At 38.1% G+C, this 21,314-nt stretch overlaps 1 protein-coding gene across 4 annotated transcripts in view; it reads right to left on the bottom strand.

Moving 5' to 3' along the window:
• Window positions 1–21,314, bottom strand: part of SYT1 (synaptotagmin 1) — a 600,120-nt gene that overhangs the window by 97,424 nt on the left and 481,382 nt on the right. For all 4 annotated transcript variants that reach the window (XM_025402035.1, XM_025402033.1, XM_025402036.1 and 1 more), the window contains one exon: window positions 7,854–7,971. In XM_025402035.1, coding sequence (XP_025257820.1) covers window positions 7,854–7,971 — 118 coding nt within the window. The remainder of the gene's footprint in view (window positions 1–7,853; window positions 7,972–21,314) is intronic.

Raw genomic sequence — 21,314 nt, 5'->3', positions numbered from 1 at the left:
TGTCTAAGTAGCCAAAGAACTAATTAAACAGTCAACCAACTGATTTATGTTAGTGAGTTCCATGATAGAATTTTAGTTCGAGTATAGAGGATATTTGGAATCAGGTCACTTTTGGACATCTTTCAAACTGCAGCATGTAGTTACCCACCTGTTCTCCAGGTTGAACCTGCTGAGCAATGATAAGGACCTAGACATCATGTTTTATTCATTGGAGTCTGAAGACAGTCTGCTTGGGTTGACATCCTAGCTCTGTCAAATAGTAATCCTGTGACCTCGGGCAAGTTATGTACCTCTCTGTCCTTCAGTTCCATCATCAATAAAATCACATTAAAAATAGTATCTACCTCATAGGGTTGTAATGGAGATTAAATCAGCCATATGTAAAGCATTTAGAACAGTGTCTGGCTCACATTCTGCTATGCAAGTGTCTGCTGTTTTTGCTCATATTCCCAAAGATTGGCATGGTGCCTGGCACAAAGGAGTTTTCACATGATGTTTGTTGACTGATTGGATATATACTTGCTGGCTAAAGAATTTACTTAGGAGTTTTTGGGCTAACTGTTCTGAACAAATACATTACAGTCTATCACTTATTTCTCTTGATTTCACGTCTGCTCATTTCTCTAAAACTGTTAGTCCTTCAGGCATAGCATTTCTATCCATTCTGTGGAAACGAGTAACTGTGCCTGGGTCCCAACTTGTACTGGGCTTGGCTATAATCCTTTCTAATTACTCATTTTCTAGAATGATCCAGTTTCAAGACTTGTCATTTGTTTTTTAGACCAATCTGTTCACGTTTTAGGAATTTAGATTATTTTATCAATATTGTAGTTAAGCATTTTGAGGTGTCCCAGAATTGATACTATATTGTAACATTCATGCCTAAAATTATGATGAAGCTTCTGACATCACAGCCAACTTATTATGCATATTCCTGTCCCATTAGCTCAATAAGATGCCAGTTTATTTGCATATTATTGCTTGACCCTGATATCATGGCCAATTAATTTGCATATCCCTATCTAATTGGTTCAAATAAGTTTTTGCCATTTTATTTATTGGCCTGGCTCCCAGACTAGTGGCTTTTAGTTCAAATCAATTGAATTTGGAGTGTTTTTCTTTGTTGTGCTTTCAGCACCAGTGGAAGGACAGATAAGGGTGGTAGTCAAGGGTATTAGGAAATAGCTTCAGAATGTACAAAGGAAACATCTATTGCTTTTATTTCCTCTTTCAGTGGAGGAGACTCAAGAAAAAAAGATAAGAATTTAGACATGTGGGCAAGGTATTTTTCAGGGAAGAGGATACTGGACTGATGAAAGAAATAGAACTTCTTATTTGAGGAAATTCCATTATATAAAGCAAAAGATGTATTCTATGTTACTGACCAAAAAAAAAAAAAAAAAATTCTAACTTGGAACTTGCTGACCTAGGCCTCAGTTAAAATTATGACATAGTGTTTTAAGCCTCTGAAGTATAGTTTTCAAATTTAAGATGCATACAAATAACATAGGTATGTGTGTATGGATGGGGAGCACCTGTTTAAAATGCAATTTCCAGGTGCCCACCCCTAGATATTCAATTGCAGCTTGGTTTGAATTAGTCCTTGAAATCTTAGTTTTTAATAAGTACCCGAGGTGATTTTGATGGGGTTATGCAAAATATCACATGTTGATAAATGCTGCCTAAGGGAATGACCTACCTCTGCTGGTTCATGGTTTCTCCTTGGAATCTAGTAGTTACCTGAGGTTGGGTGAGTTGCTCTTTCCTAAATGATCTCAAATATTTAAATCTGGCTGCATTTCCCAAATTACATTTCTAGGACAGTAGAAAAGGAGATAGAGAAAAGACAAACCCACGAGTAACATTTAAAAAATGGCATTTTCCAGAAAACAGAGTGTGTGTGGGTGGAAGGAGAGGGATAGGGTAAATTTTGCTGGCCTAAGTCACAGTAGCTAATCCACACACTGGCAGTGTGACATACAGTGATGGTGACTCCTTCATCACCACGAGTCCCCTGTTCCCTCTCTATCATCTCCCTCAAGTAGTTGCTGCCACTTTCAAACATTTCATTTCCCTTTTCTTTTAGAGACTTAGATGTTTTGGGGGAACTCTTCTACAGCTCCAAATGTTGCTTTTCACAGTACAGATTTCATTTCATAGTGACAAGGCAGGACCAGGGATGGCCAGGCAGAGGACTAGGGATGGGGCAAAGAACAGAGAGTGAAAGGGACAGAAAAATGATGAAGGAGAGCACTTTGCAACCATTGTTGACCTGATCCCACCTCTTAGCCACCCCGCTAGCTCCTTGACGTTCAGGAGACTGCTGGAATAGCTACATGTGATTTCAGCCCTTTACCATACGGGTTTCCAGGTTGCCCCCATGCTTGACATACTTTTATTATGTTCCCTACTCCTCCAATTTAGGTGAATGCAAACCACATCAAAGGACGGTACGCTTTTTATCCTTGTTGATTTTCCATGGCTACTAGCAGTTCAAACACAGAAAGAAGTCTCAAAAGAACTACATGCTAGCTTCAGGGAATGAAGGAAGTGTAACAGGTCTGTGAGACCACATTCTGTTTCATATTGGGCCCAGCAAGAAGAGGAATCTGCCAGAAACCACAAGTGAAGCAAGAAAATAAATTTGTGGTTCTGAGAAGGCAAGAAAGGGGCTGCCCTGGAGCTATTTGACTAGGAGAATCCATAAGGGTTTACACTTACGAACATTTTCCCCAGTCTCCAAGAATCCCTCCATCTCCAACAATCCATGAAGACTCCATTTCTAGTCTTCTCTACCGTGAGGACCTCATCTTGATGTTTTGGCTTTGGGCAAGGGAGGCACCTCACGCAGGTTAGAGCTGAGGAATCCTCGTTCTCTCCCATCCTGAAGGTAGGGGTGTGGGCAAGGCTGAATGCTACATTGGAAAGTCCTCTGCATTGAGAACAGGGGGATCTGAACTTCAGTCCTACCCTCAGGTCAGCTGAGATCAAATGTCAGTAGCGATAAGAGCAATCGCAAGTAATGAACACCCCCATCTGTGTGCCACGTGCAGGAAGATAGTTTATGGACACTGTCTAATGCCTCTAAGCTTCAGTTTTCTCACTGGTAAAATAAGAATGTCATCTTCAGAAACTACCTCACAGTGCTATCATGAGAACCACATGAGAAAACCAAGTTAAAAAAGATTTCTAAATTAGAAACCGTTCTCTAACTGATAATGTGACTTTTTAACAGTCAAAAATAATTCTCAGATTGAAGTAGAAAAACAGAATTACTACTGAATAGATCAAAATTTAAAAGCTATAATCACTTCAATTTTTGCTGATTTTAAAGTTTAGTGTTTCCTTCTTTAAACAGCCATGTCCTTAAATAGAAAACTTTCAGAATTTCATTTAATTTACAATAGAAAGCCTAAACTAAACTTACAGTGTTGACATTCCTCGTTAAAGCTGTACTCAGAAGTGTCAAATTTCTGAGATGACAAAAAACAAAGTGAAACACCAAACTTGAGGAAAGTAATTGCTGTGACACAAATAGGGACAAGAAGCAAAGTATCTGATTAGTCTCTGACTTGGGAATTTACACAGGTATAAATTTAGGAATAAAAGTTACATACTTTAGCTCAAAACTATGAGACACACAGCCTCATACCTTTGGGAATCCTCAACGTTTCCAGTGCCTTCACTTTGACCTCTTTATTCTCTTCCCCAATTTTCCCAAGTAGAAAACATTTATTGTTTGAAGGAAGATTTACTCCACACAGAGATGTGTAAAAGGCAACGAAGCTATTGAGACATGTTTACTAGGCAGAAGGCTTGATTCTTTCCAAGTACAAGGCAAAAAATCCTACACGTATTCTACAGCACCAACTCGCTCCTGAAGAACAGTCTTGCAGCCTACAAGAGTCAAGATCTCAATACAAATACAATCATGCACTGTGTAACCACATTTCAGTCAAGGATGGACTGCCTATAGAATGGTGGTCCCGTAAGATTGATACTGTGTTTTTGTGGTGCCTTCTCTATGTTTAGATACATAAATACAATTGCCTACAGTATTCATTATTGTAACATGTTGTGTAGATTGGTAGTTTAGGAGCAATAAGCCATACCACATAGCTTAGGTGTGCAATAGGCTGCCGAATCTAGGTTTGTGTTTATGATGTTTGTGCAATGATAAATAACCTAATGACACATTTCTCAAAATGTGTGCCTGTCGTTAATCAACACGACTGCAGTTAAATTCAGAAATCCTCACTGTTGCTCACAAGCACTTGAAAGTTGGGATATTAAGAATGCAAGTGCAAGAATCTACTGTAGAGATGTGCATAGTCCAATTAAGCTTGTCACTGTAAAGTATGAAGGGCTGGGATTTGCATCTTTTGGCATATGGATATACAATGGAGGCAAAATCTTTGTGCAATGCATTTTGAGTGAATACTGTAGGAAGGAAACAACTTTGTTGGAGAGCAATAAGAAAATTATTTTACATATGTTTCCATGTTTTATTTTCTCAAATGTTTTGTTAATTATCTTAATTCACTATAGTGTCTATGCAAAACGTGGGCCTACTGATACGTTTGCCTGAATTAATCAGCTAATTCCATCAAACAATCAGATAAACTTTTTTCCCCATTGAAGCAAGTAATTGGTTAAATCATCCATTGGTTGCTTTCCCATGTTGCATATTTAGACCAAGATTTGATAAAATTACTAATAGAAATGACTACAATAGTATTTAGTGAGCACTTAGTTGTGCCAGGCCCTGTGCTTTCATTTAATTCTCATAGCATCATCAACAAAGTCCTCTCATTATTCCCACTTTATAGATAATGCAGCTGAGGCTTAGAAGAGTTAAATAAATAACTTGTGCAATGTCAAATTGCTAGTTAGTGGCAGATGGAGTTTAAACTCTGGCAAAACAACCCACTTTGGTTCCAATTAACTAGTCATTTCCAGCAAATGTACTTTGGCATTTGAATTACCTAGAATGATCTTATTATATAATTTTGTTCTCCTCGTACATAGGTCAACTTACTTTGAGACAGACCATCCAAGTGCTTAAAGTTATTTTAATGGTAAGTGGGTTAGACACATTTGAAATGCAAGAGTTGTTTTTTCAGGCCATAGCTCCTTTGTAAATAATTCATTATTCATTCAGCAGCTATGCTTAGTGCTACCCGTCACTGAGAGCATTGTGGGAGGGATAAATACAGAACACAGTCTAGTGAGAGAGAAGCACGATGTTTGAGGGGTGTAAACAAACGGCTAGCGGCATTTAAAAAAAGGCAAAGATTTGTTCTACTGGGATGGATCTTAAAACCATGAGGTCTTAAGACCTCATGAGTGGGTGGCATTTCAGCAACCTGGAAGAAGTGAAAAAGTGAGCCATGAGGTATCTGTTTTCTCTCCCAGACACCCCATGGCTGTTTTCTCTCCCAGATACCCCATGGCTCAATTCTTCACTTCTTCCAGGTTGTTGCTGAAATGCCACCTACTTATGAGGTCTTCCCCGAACCCCATTTAAGATGAATCCCCAATACTCCTTATCCTACTTCCTGCTTGACTGCTCCATAGCACCTGTTACCTCTTGGTAGACTCATGCTTTTGCTATCTGTTGGTTTATTTTCTGTCTCCCTGCGTTAGAATGCAGGCTGCAGGAGGGGAGGGTCTTTGCACTGTTTTATCCACTAATGTAAACCTAGTGCTCAGAACAATGCTGACTTAAAGTAGGGACACAATATATGTTTATTGAATGAATGGAGGAGATAGTATTTAAGCTGGGCCTAAAGAATGGGTAGGAATTGGCTAGACATTGTTGGCAGGAAGAGAATTCCAGGTGAAGGAAATGACCTAAGCAAGTAATGGAGGCAAAAAGTTGTATAGTTTGTTTGCAAAATAGTGTGCTGGTCAATTTGGTGAAAATGAGATACGGCATGACATAGGCTGGATGTGTCTACAGTACGTATACTTAAGTGAAGAGAGTGATTATGGCTTAATTCCACAGGCAGTGAAGAGCCCTTAAAATTAGGGCTTTTTAGCTAGGCGCGGTGGCTCATGCCTGTAATCCCAGCACTTTGGAAGGCCGAGGTGGGAGGATTATGAGGTCAGGAGTTTGAGACCATCCTGGCTAATACGGTGAAACCCCGTCTCTACTAAAAATACAAAAAACTAGCTGGGGGAGGTGGCGGGCGCCTGTAGTCCCAGCTACTCAAGAGGCTGAGGCAGAAGAATGGCGTGAACCTGGGAGGCAGAGCTTGCAGTGAGCTGAGATCCGGCCACTGCACTCCAACCTGGGCGACAGAGCGAGACTCCGTCTCAAAAAAAAAAAAAAAAAAAAAAAAAAAAATATCTATCTATGGTGATGGGAATTCATTTCTGGGACCCTGGAAGAAGCCAGGACAAATGAGGGGCCCTGAAGCTTTTCTGGCTTCATGGTAAAACTGCTCTGGAATTCTGCTGAAGCATATAGGATGCCTTAGGAAGACTAGCAGAGTACTAGACATAGGTGATGAGGGGATGGTTGACATGGACATTTGGGATAAAGCATAAGAGAGAGGATACAAAGAAATCATGTCATGATAGTTGGCTGTTGAACCAAAGGACAGGGAAATGTTAAAAGTGTCTGAAGTTACCTTAGGATACTAAGTAATAATCTGGGAGTGAACTGTTATTGTAGTTAAAAATTTCTCTGCATGTTTTTCATTTATAGTCACATTAAATACTCTATATTTCTAGAGAACACTGTGCTCTTTGCTTTACATTTGCTGTGTTACACTACTAGGCACAATAAAAACAGCAAGTTATTAAATAGGGTCTTAATGACATGAAAGAATTAGTACAGCTTCCCCAGATGACTTATTTATAAAGAGAAATAAAGTTAGGTACCAGGAGAATTTGGCTGACAAATTAGTGGATAAGTAAGGGGAAGCTCAGCTGTAGCACTTTTTAGCTGTTATGCTTCAGAATAAAAAATCACCATGCTGCCTTAGGATGACCTTTTGAAGTTTGCAATATTTTTATTAAAGAAAGCATTGAATAACCAGTGATGTTGGTTGTAATTCCACAGCCACAAACAATGACAACTGCAGTCAATTTATGATGACCTTGTGGCATATCAAGAAAATTCCTCACACTTTAATGATTTAGCGGAAAATTAAAAATATAATTGATTTAATCATACGGAGAAGAAGAAAAATTATGTTCAACCGTGGCAGTGACAAGTCCTTGAGCTGACTTTGCTTTTGAGGCAGGGTATACGTTATTCACCATGTTTTACTGAGATTGGGTTATATAGAACTTTAAATCCCCACATCTCTCCCATCCTCAATGTAAGCTGTGGAATTAAATGCATTACCATAGGGGTTCACTCTCAAACAGAGATTTCATTATGCATATATGTTGAAATACCATGTCTTTAATAAATGGTATTGTAGGAACTATGTTAGGCTATCAAATACCTAATAAATAAGTCTCAGAGAAAACATTATTTTTTATATCATGGGTGAATTTTGACCAAAACCCCCTCCACACTCAACAAAATTATAATCTGTCATAAGTACTCCCTTTCAGAAAAGAAGCAAACGTTTTCAGCTTTCAATGCCATCAAAAAGACAATGGATACTTTGGCTCCAAAGAAGGAAAATAGATTTAATCTTCTATGCCAATTCCTATAAATTGAGAGTGGCTTCCTGGGGCACTGTGTTGGGATGAATTCTGAGACTGCTTCCAGGCTCCGTAGGAAAGAGAACTGTGATCAATTAAGGAGTGGGGAGTCGCAGCATGTGCGCCATGCATTTGGTATCCACGATGAAACAGCATTTGAAAAAAATCAATAAACACCGCAGGCTTACCAGATAAGCCACCCACATCCATCTTCTTCAGGTTCTTTGCCTCCAGAATGACAACAGTCAGCTTACCAGCAGTAGGTACGTAGCGAAGGGAGAAGCAGATATCACCCAATTTCTCTTGCTAAGAAAACCAATAAGAAAGCATTAGTAATTTTCCAAATACAAGTAAATAGAGTTTTAACATATATATTGTAAATTCTTCAAGAGGAGGATTATGTTGATTAGAATTTGAAAATTTTAGATCCATTGGCATTTACACAGTGGCCTTTCATTGACTAGAGTATCAAGAGTAATAACAGCTTTTATTCTTTTTTAAGACCATCTATTTCAGTTTTTAACAAATACCATCTATACTTTAATGTTCATCAAAATATATCTATAATTCAATGGTGCAGGAAATGAGAACAATATGACTTTTAAAGAGAGTCTGTGCTCTGAATAGCACTGCAAAACTCTTGGCAAAATTTTCATATTTTTATTAAATAACTTTGAAAAAAGCCTAACGCTTTAGTCTAATCAATCTACCTAAATTTTTGTTCTTTTACATTTCAAATAGGATTACCTCTAATACTCTATATTTAGGTTTTTGGGAAAAAGACTTGCATTTGTGTTTCATTAAATTCTGTTTATGGATGAGAAATTCTGAATTCCTGATAGCTGAAATGTAACAAAGGATAAGGTTTTGCATTTTTAGTATTACTCATCTGAAGTGAGGTCTAACTTTTTTTCCTAATCCTAAAAATCTGAGCAGCAGGCTAGAAAATGGAAATCCATATTAACACAATGCAAATGCATCTCATAACTTCTCATGTTATTCCGCTGATACCATACCTTAGGCCCAAAGACCATTCAACAGTCCTGTACTCAGGCGTTTTTGAACAACTGATCAAATGTTTACAATGATGATGGTATAGGGAATTTTACATTTTTTCGGAAAAGACTCCTACTCATTATCCTACCTTAAGTTTTTTATTTTCTAGGGTGATTAATTAAGAACTATATTATTGTTCAACATAAGTAGAATTTGCATTCACATTTATAAGCATGAGATAGAGATAGAGAGACAGTGCAAGAGAGAGAGTTTGTTGTATGCCCCTCAGATACTGCAGGCTCTAGAGTGCTTTCTGACATGCAAGATGGCAAATCAGGACTTATTTTAGTGTTTCCCACAATGAAATGTGAATTCTGATGCTATAGAAGGCAACAGTTATGTCAGACTTCTGCAGATAGACTTTTAACATAGGAATGAGCTACAGAAGGCCATATACTAAGGCACTTTCAAGTTATACCCTTATTATGACTATATGTGTCTTTATCTATAACTTGACATATATGTTAAGTCAGCCAGAGTCTCCAGTGTGGAAATAGGCGCCTAGATGTAATTTAACAGGTAAGAAAATGTAATTCCCCCCCTCTTTTTTTGGGGGGGTGTATTCGTTATATCCGTTTTTCAAAAGAGAAAGGTTGTAATTTATCTATAATTGAGAGGTAATACATTCAATGTGTGAGGGAGAAATAGCGCCTCTTTCTGCTAAAGTAATGTCTGTGCTGGAAACATCACCATATATGTTTATGGCTCCAACTCTTTCATTTCTTGAGTCCCCATAGCATTTTACCATACATCTCTATGTTACTAAGAACTCTGTTTTTGTCTTAGTGTGTATATGTCTTAATTCTCCCACATGACTGTAAACTCCTTGAAGACAGGATCCATGATTAAATTATCACTTTCCACACAGTTTCAAAACTTAAAAAGTGGAAACTTTAGAAAATACCTGTGTTGAATTATCTAGGTCATAACCCCCTTCCATTAATATAAATAATGAAGAGTTACTTCTAATGTGCTGAATTCACCTGATGTGCCTACACACTCTTAGGCATTAATTTATACAACAGGAGAGGCTAGTGGAATAAATTACTCTTCAGAGTCTCTGAAAATAAAGAATGGGAGACAATATCATGGAAATTAATATAAAATATGGACAAATTTATCTGAACTTTATGGGACAAGAGAAATGTAAATGAACAAAATTGCTATTCAAAATGCTCATTAGGAGGAAGGCTCTTTTTTTTTTTTTCAGAATTCTGTCTATTTTCCACAATAGCCTCCTTGGGGAACTGATTGTGTTGCAGGTTCAGGTTACTCTAACTGTTCTAATTAGGGATTTCAGACATCACTGCTCTCTCTTAAATAACATCTCCCTTTATGGGCCATAATCTAATTCCATGATTAATTTAGGGGCATTGCAACTGTGTTAAACAGAGAAATGTCACAAATGTCTTTCTTCCAATATCTTTTTATTCCTCAATCTTATGACACATAGGAAATGTAAAATATTTTACATAATATTTATTTTCAGAAGAGAGTATTTGTACAGTTTGAAAAAGCATGCTGGAAGCAGGAGAAACCTGTGATGTTACTTACAATTTTAAAGTTATGGGATGGGGGAAGAATGAGTGTTTGGAAGAAAAATACGGGCATTTTGGGAGAAATAAAAATATGAAAAAGTGCTTTTTTTAAAGCACCCTTTACAGATCTACATTTGCTTCATTAGTTTAAGAACTTTAACATGTAAAATTTCATTTGCTCATAAAATTATCATAATTGATATGCCAAATTGAATGTGTAGTTTATATTAATTAACTGAAGTACTTTTCAAAAAGTTTTAATATTTTATTACTTCTGGATCTCCAAAATATTTGAAAGCTAGCCCTTGATTTTCCTGAAATTTGTGTCCTTTATGGGCATCAACAAGATAGAGAAAAACTCATTTCCAGGAAATGGCAAGGAAAATACCTAGTTTATACTAACCTTTGTCTTGTTAGTGAAGTTTTTGGAGGTTTAAGTATATGCTTCCCCTAATGCTTTAAGAATCAGCTTTAATAATTGTCTACCAAAAGTTTGAAAATTAGGGCAGCTTTCTTTTACCACCTGATAGTTTGATCCTAGATGAATTGATTTAGGACATTTGCAGATATGATTGTCATGTGTTTCTCACATGTTGTGGAGGATGAGGGACTTGAAGTTCATGTGAAACAAGACCTAGAATATGTATCCTGGGGAGGCCCTGATACTGCCTGCCAGAAGGACACTCATGGCAGGACGATCTGGACTTCTGTGTCATCCCCACAAGGTGTGTTCTATTCTGCCCCAGTCAAAACAAGGCTTGTGTTTGTGGCTTATATAGTAAGCCAGTGTTGTTACCCTGAATCAGATTTAAAGACTCATGCCAGTATGAATTTTTGGAAACAAATATTTTCATTTCCTCAGTGAAGTCTTTCATTGAACTTCTGTGATGAGAAGAAAAGCACTTCTGATCCTAGAGTCTTGTTCTAGCATGTGAAAGTTTTACTATATCTCTTGTCCATCAACATAGAGGAATTAGAAGAACCCAATAGTTTTATATGAAGAGTTTTACATCAAACTCTAATTTCATAGTTTTGGCATGCCAGTTTGGAAGAAAGATGGCTGCGTAGTAATTTTTAAACATTTAATATAAATATTTTATTTGTCACTCCAAAGTTCTAGAAACCAAGGTTTTCTAAATTAAAAAGAAAGTTTTTCTTTGGTGGGATTATGGTGATGGAGACTAAAAGGGTTCTTGGAAAATTTGCAAAGAAAAAAGAAGATACCCAAATCAGATCCTTGCTGCTCCTTGACAATTTTGTCTGCTTTTTTTCTAGAATAGCCCTGTGAACTAGGTACTCTTATGTCCATTTTATATATAAAGACTTTGAGACTCAGAGGGTGTAGGTTACATAGCTGTCTCAGGAACTGGGGCAAACTCTTTTGACTCAAAATCATGAGTTTTCTTTACTAGTACACTGCTGTCTGGAATGATAGAAACTAATATTCCAACTTGGTTCCATTTTCCCCCTCACTTTCAGGCACCCCAATCAGACGTAGATTTGGTCTTTTTACATAATCCCATACTTCTTGCAGGCTTTGTTCATTTCTTTTTCTTCTTTTTTCTTTTGGTTTCTCTTCTCGCTTCATTTCATTCATTTGATCCTCAATCGCTGATACTCTTTCTTCCAGTTGATCGAGTCGGTTACTGAAGCTTGTGCATTTGTCACGTATTTCTCGTGTCATGGTTTTCATCTCTTTCATTTCGTTTATGACCTTCTCTGCATTAATTACTCTAGCCGTCAATTCTTCCACTTTTTTTTCAAGATTTTTAGTTTCTTTGCGCTGGGTACGTAATTCCTCCTTTAGCTCTGAGAAATTTGATGGACTGAAGCCTTCTTCTCTCATCTCGTCAAAGTCATTCTCCGTCCAGCTTTGATCCGTTGCTGGCGATGAGCTGCGCTCCTTTGCCGGGGGAGATGTGCTCTTATTTTTTGAATTTCCAGCTTTTCTGCCCTGCTTTTTCCCCATCTTTGTGGTTTTATCTGCCTCTGGTCTTTGATGATGGTGATGTACTGATGGGGTTTTGGTGTAGGTGTCCTTCCTGTTTGATAGTTTTCCTTCTATCAGTCAGGACCCTCAGCTGTAGGTCTGTTGGAGATTGCTTGAGGTCCACTCCAGACCCTGTTTGCCTGGGTATCAGCAGCAGAGGCTGCAGAAGATAGAATATTTCTGAACAGCGAGTGTACCTGTCTGATTCTTGCTTTGGAAGCTTCCTCTCAGGGGTGTTCTTATACACCAATAACAGACAAACAGAGAGCCAAATCATGAATGAACTTCCATTCACAATTGCTTCAAAGAGAATAAAATACCTAGGAATCCAACTTACAAGGGATGTAAAGGACCTCTTCAAGGAGAACTACAAACCACTGCTCAGTGAAATAAAAGAGGACACAAACAAATGGAAGAACATACCATGCTCATGGATAGGAAGAATCAATATCGTGAAAATGGCCATACTGCCCAAGGTAATTTATAGATTCAATGCCATCCCCATCAAGCTACCAATGAGTTTCTTCACAGAATTGGAAAAAACTGCTTTAAAGTTCATATGGAACCAAAAAAGAGCCCGCATCTCCAAGACACTCCTAAGTCAAAAGAACAAAGCTGGAGGCATCACGCTACCTGACTTCAAACTATACTACAAGGCTACAGTAACCAAAACAGCATGGTACTGGTACCAAAACAGAGATATAGACCAATGGAACAGAACAGAGTCCTCAGAAATAATACCACACATCTACAGCCATCTGATCTTTGACAAACCTGAGAAAAACAAGAAATGGGGAAAGGATTCCCTATTTAATAAATGGTGCTGGGAAAATTGGCTAGCCATAAGTAGAAAGCTGAAACTGGATCCTTTCCTTACTCCTTATACGAAAATTAATTCAAGATGGATTAGAGACTTAAATGTTAGACCTAATACCATAAAAATCCTAGAGGAAAACCTAGGTAGTACCATTCAGGACATAGGCATGGGCAAAGACTTCATGTCTAAAACACCAAAAGCAACGGCAGCAAAAGCCAAAATTGACAAATGGGATCTCATTAAACTAAAGAGCTTCTGCACAGCAAAAGAAACTACCATCAGAGTGAACAGGCAACCTACAGAATGGGAGAAAATTTTTGCAATCTACTCATCTGACAAAGGGCTAATATCCAGAACCTACAAAGAACTCCAACAAATTTACAAGAAAAAAACAAACAACCCCATCAAAAAGTGGGCAAAGGATATGAATAGACATTTCTCAAAAGAAGACATTCATACAGCCAACAAACACATGAAAAAATGCTCATCATCACTGGCCATCAGAGAAATGCAAATCAAAACCACAATGAGATACCATCTCACACCAGTTAGAATGGCGATCATTAAAAAGTCAGGAAACAACAGGTGCTGGAGAGGATGTGGAGAAATAGGAACACTTTTACACTGTTGGTGGGATTGTAAACTAGTTCAACCATTATGGAAAACAGTATGGCGATTCCTCAAGGATCTAGAACTAGATGTACCATATGACCCAGCCATCCCATTACTGGGGATATACCCAAAGGATTATAAATTATGCTGCTATAAAGACACATGCACACGTATGTTTATTGCAGCACTATTCACAATAGCAAAGACTTGGAATCAACCCAAATGTCCATCAGTGACAGATTGGATTAAGAAAATGTGGCACATATACACCATGGAATACTATGCAGCCATAAAAAAGGATGAGTTTGCGTCCTTTGTAGGGACATGGATGCAGCTGGAAACCATCATTCTTAGCAAACTATCACAAGAACAGAAAACCAAACACCACATGTTCTCACTCATAGGTGGGAACTGAACAATGAGATCACTTGGACTCAGGAAGGGGAACATCACACACCGGGGCCTATCATGGGGAGGGGGGAGGGATTGCATTGGGAGTTATACCTGATGTAAATGACGAGTTGATGGGTGAAGTAGACCAACATGGCACAAGTATACATATGTAACAAACCTGCACGTTATGCACATGTACCCTACAACTTACAGTATAATAATAATAAATAAATTAAAAAAAAAAAAAAAAAAAAAGAAACTAATATTCCAGTTGGCCATCCACTTGGTTATTCCACTATTACTTTATATCTGTAACTAAATTAATGTTCAATACCAATCCCTCCCCTCAACTATTCTTTCCAACATCCTTCTGTCAGGGTCACTAACGCATCTCAATTTCCTTTCCCTCTGTTTTCGTCTATTCATTTAACCCACAAGTCCTAATATTTCTCGTTTTGTAAATGTCTCTAGATTGGATCCTCCCTTCCTTCCTTCCTTCCTTTCTTCCTCTCTCCCTCCTTCCTTCTTTCCTTCCTCCCTCCCTCCCTCCTTTCCTTCCTTCCTTCCTTCCTTTCTTTCTCTTTTTTTCTTTCTCCTTCCTTCTTTCCTTCTTTTCTTTCTTTCTCCTTCCTTCCTTCTCTCTTTTCTCCTTCCTTCCTTCCTTCCTTCCTTCCTTCCTTCCTTCCTTTCTTTCTTTCTTTCTCTCTTTCTTTCTTTCTTTCTTTCTTTCTTTCTTTCTTTCTTTCTTTCTTTCTTTCTTTCTTTCTTTCTTTCTCTCTCCTTCCTTCCTTCTCTCTTTTCTTTTCTTTCTTTCTTTCTTTATTTCTTTCTCTCTCTCTCTCCTTCCTCCCTTCTTCCTTTCCTTCCTTCCTTCCTTTCTTTTTCTTTCTTTCTCTTTCTTTTTTCTTTCTCCTTCCTTCTTTCCTTCTTTTCTTTCTTTCTCTTTCTTTCTCCTTCCTTCCTTCTCTCTTTTCCTCTCTCTCTCTTTCTTTCTTTCTTTCTTTCTTTCTTTCTTTCTTTCTTTCTTTCTTTTTCTTTCTCTCCTTCCTTCCTTCTCTCTTTTCTTTCTTTCTTTCTTTCTTTCTTTCTTTCTTTCTTTCTTTCTTTCTTTCTCTCTCTCTCTCTCTCTCTCTCTCTCTCCTTCCTCCTTCCTTCCTTCCTTCCTTCCTTCCTTCCTTCCTTCCTTCCTTCCTTCCTTTTCTGCCTTCCTTTCTTTCCTTTCACTTCCACATCCATGTCAATATGACCACCATCTCCACATGATACTTGCCACTATCACCACCACCTTCACCATCCTACACTATGACCTCTGCTACTACCAACATACTACTTCAATCACCTCCACCTCCATTTTTACCATCAGCTCCATTGTGTTTGAGCCCTAGTGACACTTCTGTCATATTTTCTGAAATAGTCTGAGTAAAGACCTCTTTAGTTATAGTCTCTCCAAAATTCAATGCATACTACATACTAATGCCAAGTGAATGTTTGAAAGGTCTGAACCCCTCTTCCTGACTTTCAAGAAGTTTTACACTTTGCCTCTGTCCTAAATGTCTAAACCATTTCCTCTTGTTTCACTGCTTCTTCAACCCTTAGAATATATTTTGAACCTGACCACATGCCTTCATTCATAGGGTTATCACTCTGGTCCAAGTTGGGTGACTAAATGTCCTGATTTGTTCAATATCCTCCTGGTTTAAGATCTAAAAGTCCTGCATCCTGGGAAAACCCTCAGTCCCAGGCAAGCCATGACCAGTGGCAACCTTAAGTCCATGTCATTGTCACTTCTGACCTAGACCTCTGTAGTAGCCTCATAATAGCCTCTTTGCACCTCTTCTTGCTCCTTTCTAGTTTCCTTCTTGCTTAGGCAGCGTGATCCTTTTAAAACGGAAATCTGATCATGGGACAATTCTACTCAAAGCCCTTTGATATCTTCCCTTTTTACTTAGAATAACATCTGTTCCTTATACTAACAGGTCTGATATGATCTGACCCCTTCGTATCCTACCACTATTCTCCAGATTTCACTTCCTCGTCCCAAAACATGCCAAGCACCCTTCTATCTGAGGGTCTTGCATTGCTGTTTCTTCGGTCAGCAATATTCTTCTCCTAGATACTGGCATGAATTGTTTCATTAGTTTATTCAGCTTTCTGCTTGTATGTTACCTCTTTAGGGACTTTTTCCGTGGCCACTCTATCTAACGTAGTCCAATGCGGTCCTAAACACAAACATTACCTCTCCTCTTGCCCTGCTTCTTTTTTGTCTTAGTACATGTCATTACTTGACATTCTATTATGTCTGTTTAGGTTTTCCTCACCAGAATATCAGATCCATAAGAGAAGAGACTTGTTTTTCTTACTGCTGTGTTCCCAGCATTAGAATAGTGTCTATGCCTATTGAATGAGAACATGCAGCTTCCCTACAACTGAATAAGTCAGGTTGGTCTTTGCAGCATCTTCGTTTGTCTTGAGTTCTCTGAGCAAGCAGACTCAGGCAGATTTTCAACATGAGGTTTATAGGGGTGTGTCCTTTAGATCAAGTCCTCTTTGGGAGCGAGGGAATTGGGATTACACAGGCAGAGAAGTTGGGCTGTGAGACAGTTACATCAAAGGCCTCAGTCAATTCTATGGGGAACTCTGGAGCGTTGAGAGTTCTTCAAAGATATTTGGAACTGGGGCAACAAGGATGAGATTTTATCATCCTGAATCCCCCAAATATTGGATGTGGGCTGCTCCTACATCTTGGGTCAGCATCTTTTCAGCTGAGGGTGATGCCAGGAAGGGGGAACTCAGTTGTGAGCTATAAGCCATCAACACTCCCTTCAGCCCAGCTAATAAATGCATTGGTCATGAAGATGGTACAAAGATTGGGAAGTTTGCTACAGCAATCACTGTTTCTCTGTGAGCTATATTCCTTCCAGTTACCAGACTTTTGCTCAGTTGAAAATCCATCTGCAATGCTTTTATTCCCTTCTGCCTAATCAAATTACTCCTAACCATTAAGCCCTAGTCCATGTTCAAAAAAAAAAAAAAAAAAACAAACAACAACAACAACAACAAAAAAACAACGAACAAACAAACAAACCCTCCTTACTATCCTTATTATTCTTAGCCCACTTGGATTTCTGCTAGCAATTGCTTTATAGCCAGTAGAATGGTGCCTAGAAATTACTTTTTCCTTATTCATTTCTTATATGTGAGCTCAACTCACCTTAAACTCCAGAAGAGCAGGGACTATATACTACTTTTCTATGCCTAGCTCCAGGCACATAATAAAGGCTTCTAAATAATTGTCAGTTGACTGTATTGAAATGAGGAACTCACCAGTCGTCTGCTTTGTAAATAGCACTGATGTTAGTGCTCTAACAACAGTGTCTCCAGTTCAATCCAGTCAAGTAAGGAATTTTTTTGGAGCTCCTCCTTTGCGCCTAGTACTATGGACACTGCCATATTAGCCCTGTCATGAAACTAGAAACAAAACCATTTCTGGAGGTACAGTTTTTATAAGATAATTTCAAGACCCTGTAGGGTTGCAGCCAACACATAAGTGCTTTTGCTGGTGTGATTATCTCATGAAGGGGCCTTATTACTATTAGGAATTTCAGCTTTATGTGTAATTTATTTTAGTCAATTGCCTTGATCACTAGGTGGAACCTGCCAGTTAGTGTTAGAAAAGTTCCAGCTGTGAGATTCAGAGAAATTAACCTGCTCTTTTAGAATATGGAGCTGACAATCAGAAGGCAGCTTTGTTCTGAGCAGCCTGATAACTTCATTATTTTTAAAAAGATGCAGCCACTGAATAGACACAAAATTGATGATTTACTAGACAACGACAAAAATACCTTTCCTTTTTGGAAAGCATTATAGATAATTAGAACAGAGGTCATCTCCAAAGAATAAATAAAAAGCTTGATTTAAAATGAATATGTATTTAATGGCTTCTGTAGCCCCATACATCGTTTTATGTGGAAAAAGATGGGTTCATTTCAGTGACCTTTGCAAATGGGGCTAAGCGCATACATTTGATGGAAACACTGTACTCTTGAGTGAGTTTTTCAAAAGTACCTGAATTAATGCTGTGACATTTTAAAAGGACATTCTATTTATGTTAATTGTAGGAAGATTTTTCTATGTGTTAAATTGGTAACATATTCTTTGATGAGTAGATGATTTTTCTCTGAGGTTGGGAGTCTTGTTTAGAGGTGAAAAACAAATGGAGACCTAATTATCTCTCAAATGAAAACTCAGACCATTTGCTTAGTCCCCATTAATAAAAATACTAAGATGGTCTTCACTTATATGAAGGACAATGTCATGTTTTTAATTTTAATAACTTAATGGGTGGCTTTAAATATATCTTTGGGTGGTAGTATTTTTCATCTTCATTTTATTCCCACATTACTCTCATACTCCTGAAGTATCTGCCAAATCGGTATTTACATCTAATGGACCAGATGGTCACAGTGTGAAATGTTGCCGTGTGATGTGTTCAGGCTAGAAAGACTGAATCTGGCCTAGTGTACAAATGCACAGTAAATTGTTCAGGTGAAAGAGAGAGTGTATCTTTGGATGCTTATTCTTTAGGCATACTCTATAATTCATTGGTTTATATTCATTCATTTCTTATTAAAAAATAATTACTGAGTTCCACCATAGACTCTTCTAGGTTCTAGTCTAGGCTCTATGGATACCTAGATGAGTAACAATATAATGCATTGACTGTACCACAGAAGTGGCACAAACGCTGTAGGAGGTGAAGATTAAAACTTTCCAGGGTCTAGTAACAGAACTAAGGAGAGGGGAACTTTAATTTGAGATTTATTCCCCCAATAATCATTATAAATTTCTGCAAGCCACCCCAAATGCATGTTCTTTGTAAAATCAATGTGCTGGCCACGCAAATGTAGCTTTAAAACATACCTTCTAGCTTTCCCCTTTTAACCAGAGCTGGTGTCTATGGGAGGAGAATGAGGGCAGGGGACATCTAAGTGTCCTGGAGGAGCCGTTACCTGGGCTGACATAAGGAAGGTTCAGCAGGAAGTCAGGATGAACCCTGTCCACAAGAGGGCGTGAGTGTTCTAGGCACAGGAATGCATGTCCACAGTACTATACCACTTGAACTGCTTAAACCAAGTTAACCAAGTTACTCTTCTGTAAGTATAAAATTCATGTAATTTAATTGAAAATGGATTTCCACTTTATGATTTAGAAGTTCAAAATTTCCTCATGATATCCATAATTTATCTTTTGATTAACTGATACACTTGTGGTCCCATTAGAAATAATAATTCATAGAAAAGCAGATATTCTGATGTGATCAAAATAAGGATGAAAATAGAAAATCAAAATGCTTCTGAAAAGTGACAGTAGGCCAGGCATGGTGGCTCATGGCTGTAATCCCAGCACTTTGAGAGGCTGAGGCGGGCAGACTGCTTGAGCCCAGGAGTTTGAGACCAGCCTGGGCAACTTGGCGAAACCCTGTCTCTACAGGGGAAAAAAAAAAAAAAAAAAAAAGAGCCAGGTGTGGTGATGCACACTATAATCCCAGCTACTCAGGAGGCTGAGGTGGGATGATTACTTGAGCTGAAGAAGTGGAGGTTGCAGTGGGCAGAGATCGCGCCACTGTACTTTAGCCTGGTAAGATAGAACGAGACCCTGTCTCAACAACAAAAACAAACAAAAAGTGACAGTAAAGTACAGTAGAGAGTGGTGGAAAGAGTACTGGACCGCCATGGGTATTCATTCACTATTTTTTGGTTTAACTGATATTTATCGGGTACCTCCTCTGTGCCAGGCACTGTTCTAGTCCCTTGGGCATAGTGGTCAATAAGACATGCAAAGTCAATAAACAATGAGTAAAATAAAAGACATGTTTGGTAAGGTATGTGCTGTGGAAACATGTAAAGTAGGCGGGGGATAAGGATAGCAATTTGAAACAGGGAGTTCAGGGAAGGTCTGTATAAGAAGGATTTGAAGGAGGTGAAATGTGGTCAACTGCTTAACCATCGGGGCCCCACCTTCCTGTTTTTATAAAACAGGTTTGGATAACATGGTCCTGAAGGTTCTTCTGGCTGGGAAATCATACATTTCCATGATTTTACTTTATTAGAGCTACCTGTCTGGTTATTCTTTCTGTTTTACTGGACTGTGAACTAATAAATGGGTGTTTTAAGCCACGGAATTTGTGGAAATTTGTCACATGCAATCAAAACCAGTAAATGCACTCAGTTCTCTCTCTCCTTTCCCTCTCTTATTTAGTTATCTTCATTGCAGATTTCATAACGTAATCCATTGGAGTACGAGAAGAAAACATTAGACCTTCTATTTATATTTACTTCTATCCCATATTTTTAAAATTGTGTTTCATTTATATGTTTTATTAAACACATCATATGTTGGTATGGCACAATGTATATCTGATTTAAAGATAGACAGAAATATTGGGAGTATGTGCCAAATAGTTTACTACTGACAAAAGAAAAAATAACATTAGAGATCTTTTCTTCAACATTAAAATATGCTTAGACGATTGCTCAGTGACTTGGTGACAACATAGACTCTATAGTCAGGCTACTCAGGTTCAATTCCCAGGTCTGCTTCTTATTACCTACTAAGCCTCCGACAATGTACTTTCTCTTTTGTGCCTCACTTTTCTCATCTCTAAAATGGAAGAATAGTGATGGAGTCAGTAGAATTATATTAGTTAGCATGTAAAAAAGAGTTAGAAGAGTCCTGGCTCACAAAATGTACTGTGTGAGTGTTCGCTATTATTATAACAAAATTCGTATTTCAATTATCCTCTTTTCTACACATGTCATGTCTCTCTGCTCCTTTTCACAGCCAAATTTCTTAAAGAAATTGGATACAATGACTGTCCCCATTTTTCATGTTATATTGATTTCTCTCCCCACCATTTTATTAAAATGACCGCTACTAAGATTTCAAATGCCATCCATATCAGTGAAATATTAATATTTTGCAGGTCTCATTTCCATGAACTTTCAGCAGAATTTATTGACTCCCTTCTCTTCCTTGGATTCTGTAATACAATGCTTTCATGATTTTAGTTTCTCTGCCTCCCTGGCCACTCACTCTTGGTCTCTTTTTGCAGGGCATAGTTATAGCTAACATCTTTTCTTCATAAACTAATCTTATCCCAGTATATGGTTTTAGTTACAATACGGAAGTGATTCTCCAGTTTGTATCTCTAGTTTAGATGTTTTCTCTAAGCCCCAGACTTTTA

The sequence above is a fragment of the Theropithecus gelada genome, chromosome 11 (assembly GCF_003255815.1).
Source record: "Theropithecus gelada isolate Dixy chromosome 11, Tgel_1.0, whole genome shotgun sequence".
NCBI lineage: Eukaryota > Metazoa > Chordata > Mammalia > Primates > Cercopithecidae > Theropithecus > Theropithecus gelada.
This window is presented reverse-complemented; position numbering and strand designations above follow the sequence as displayed.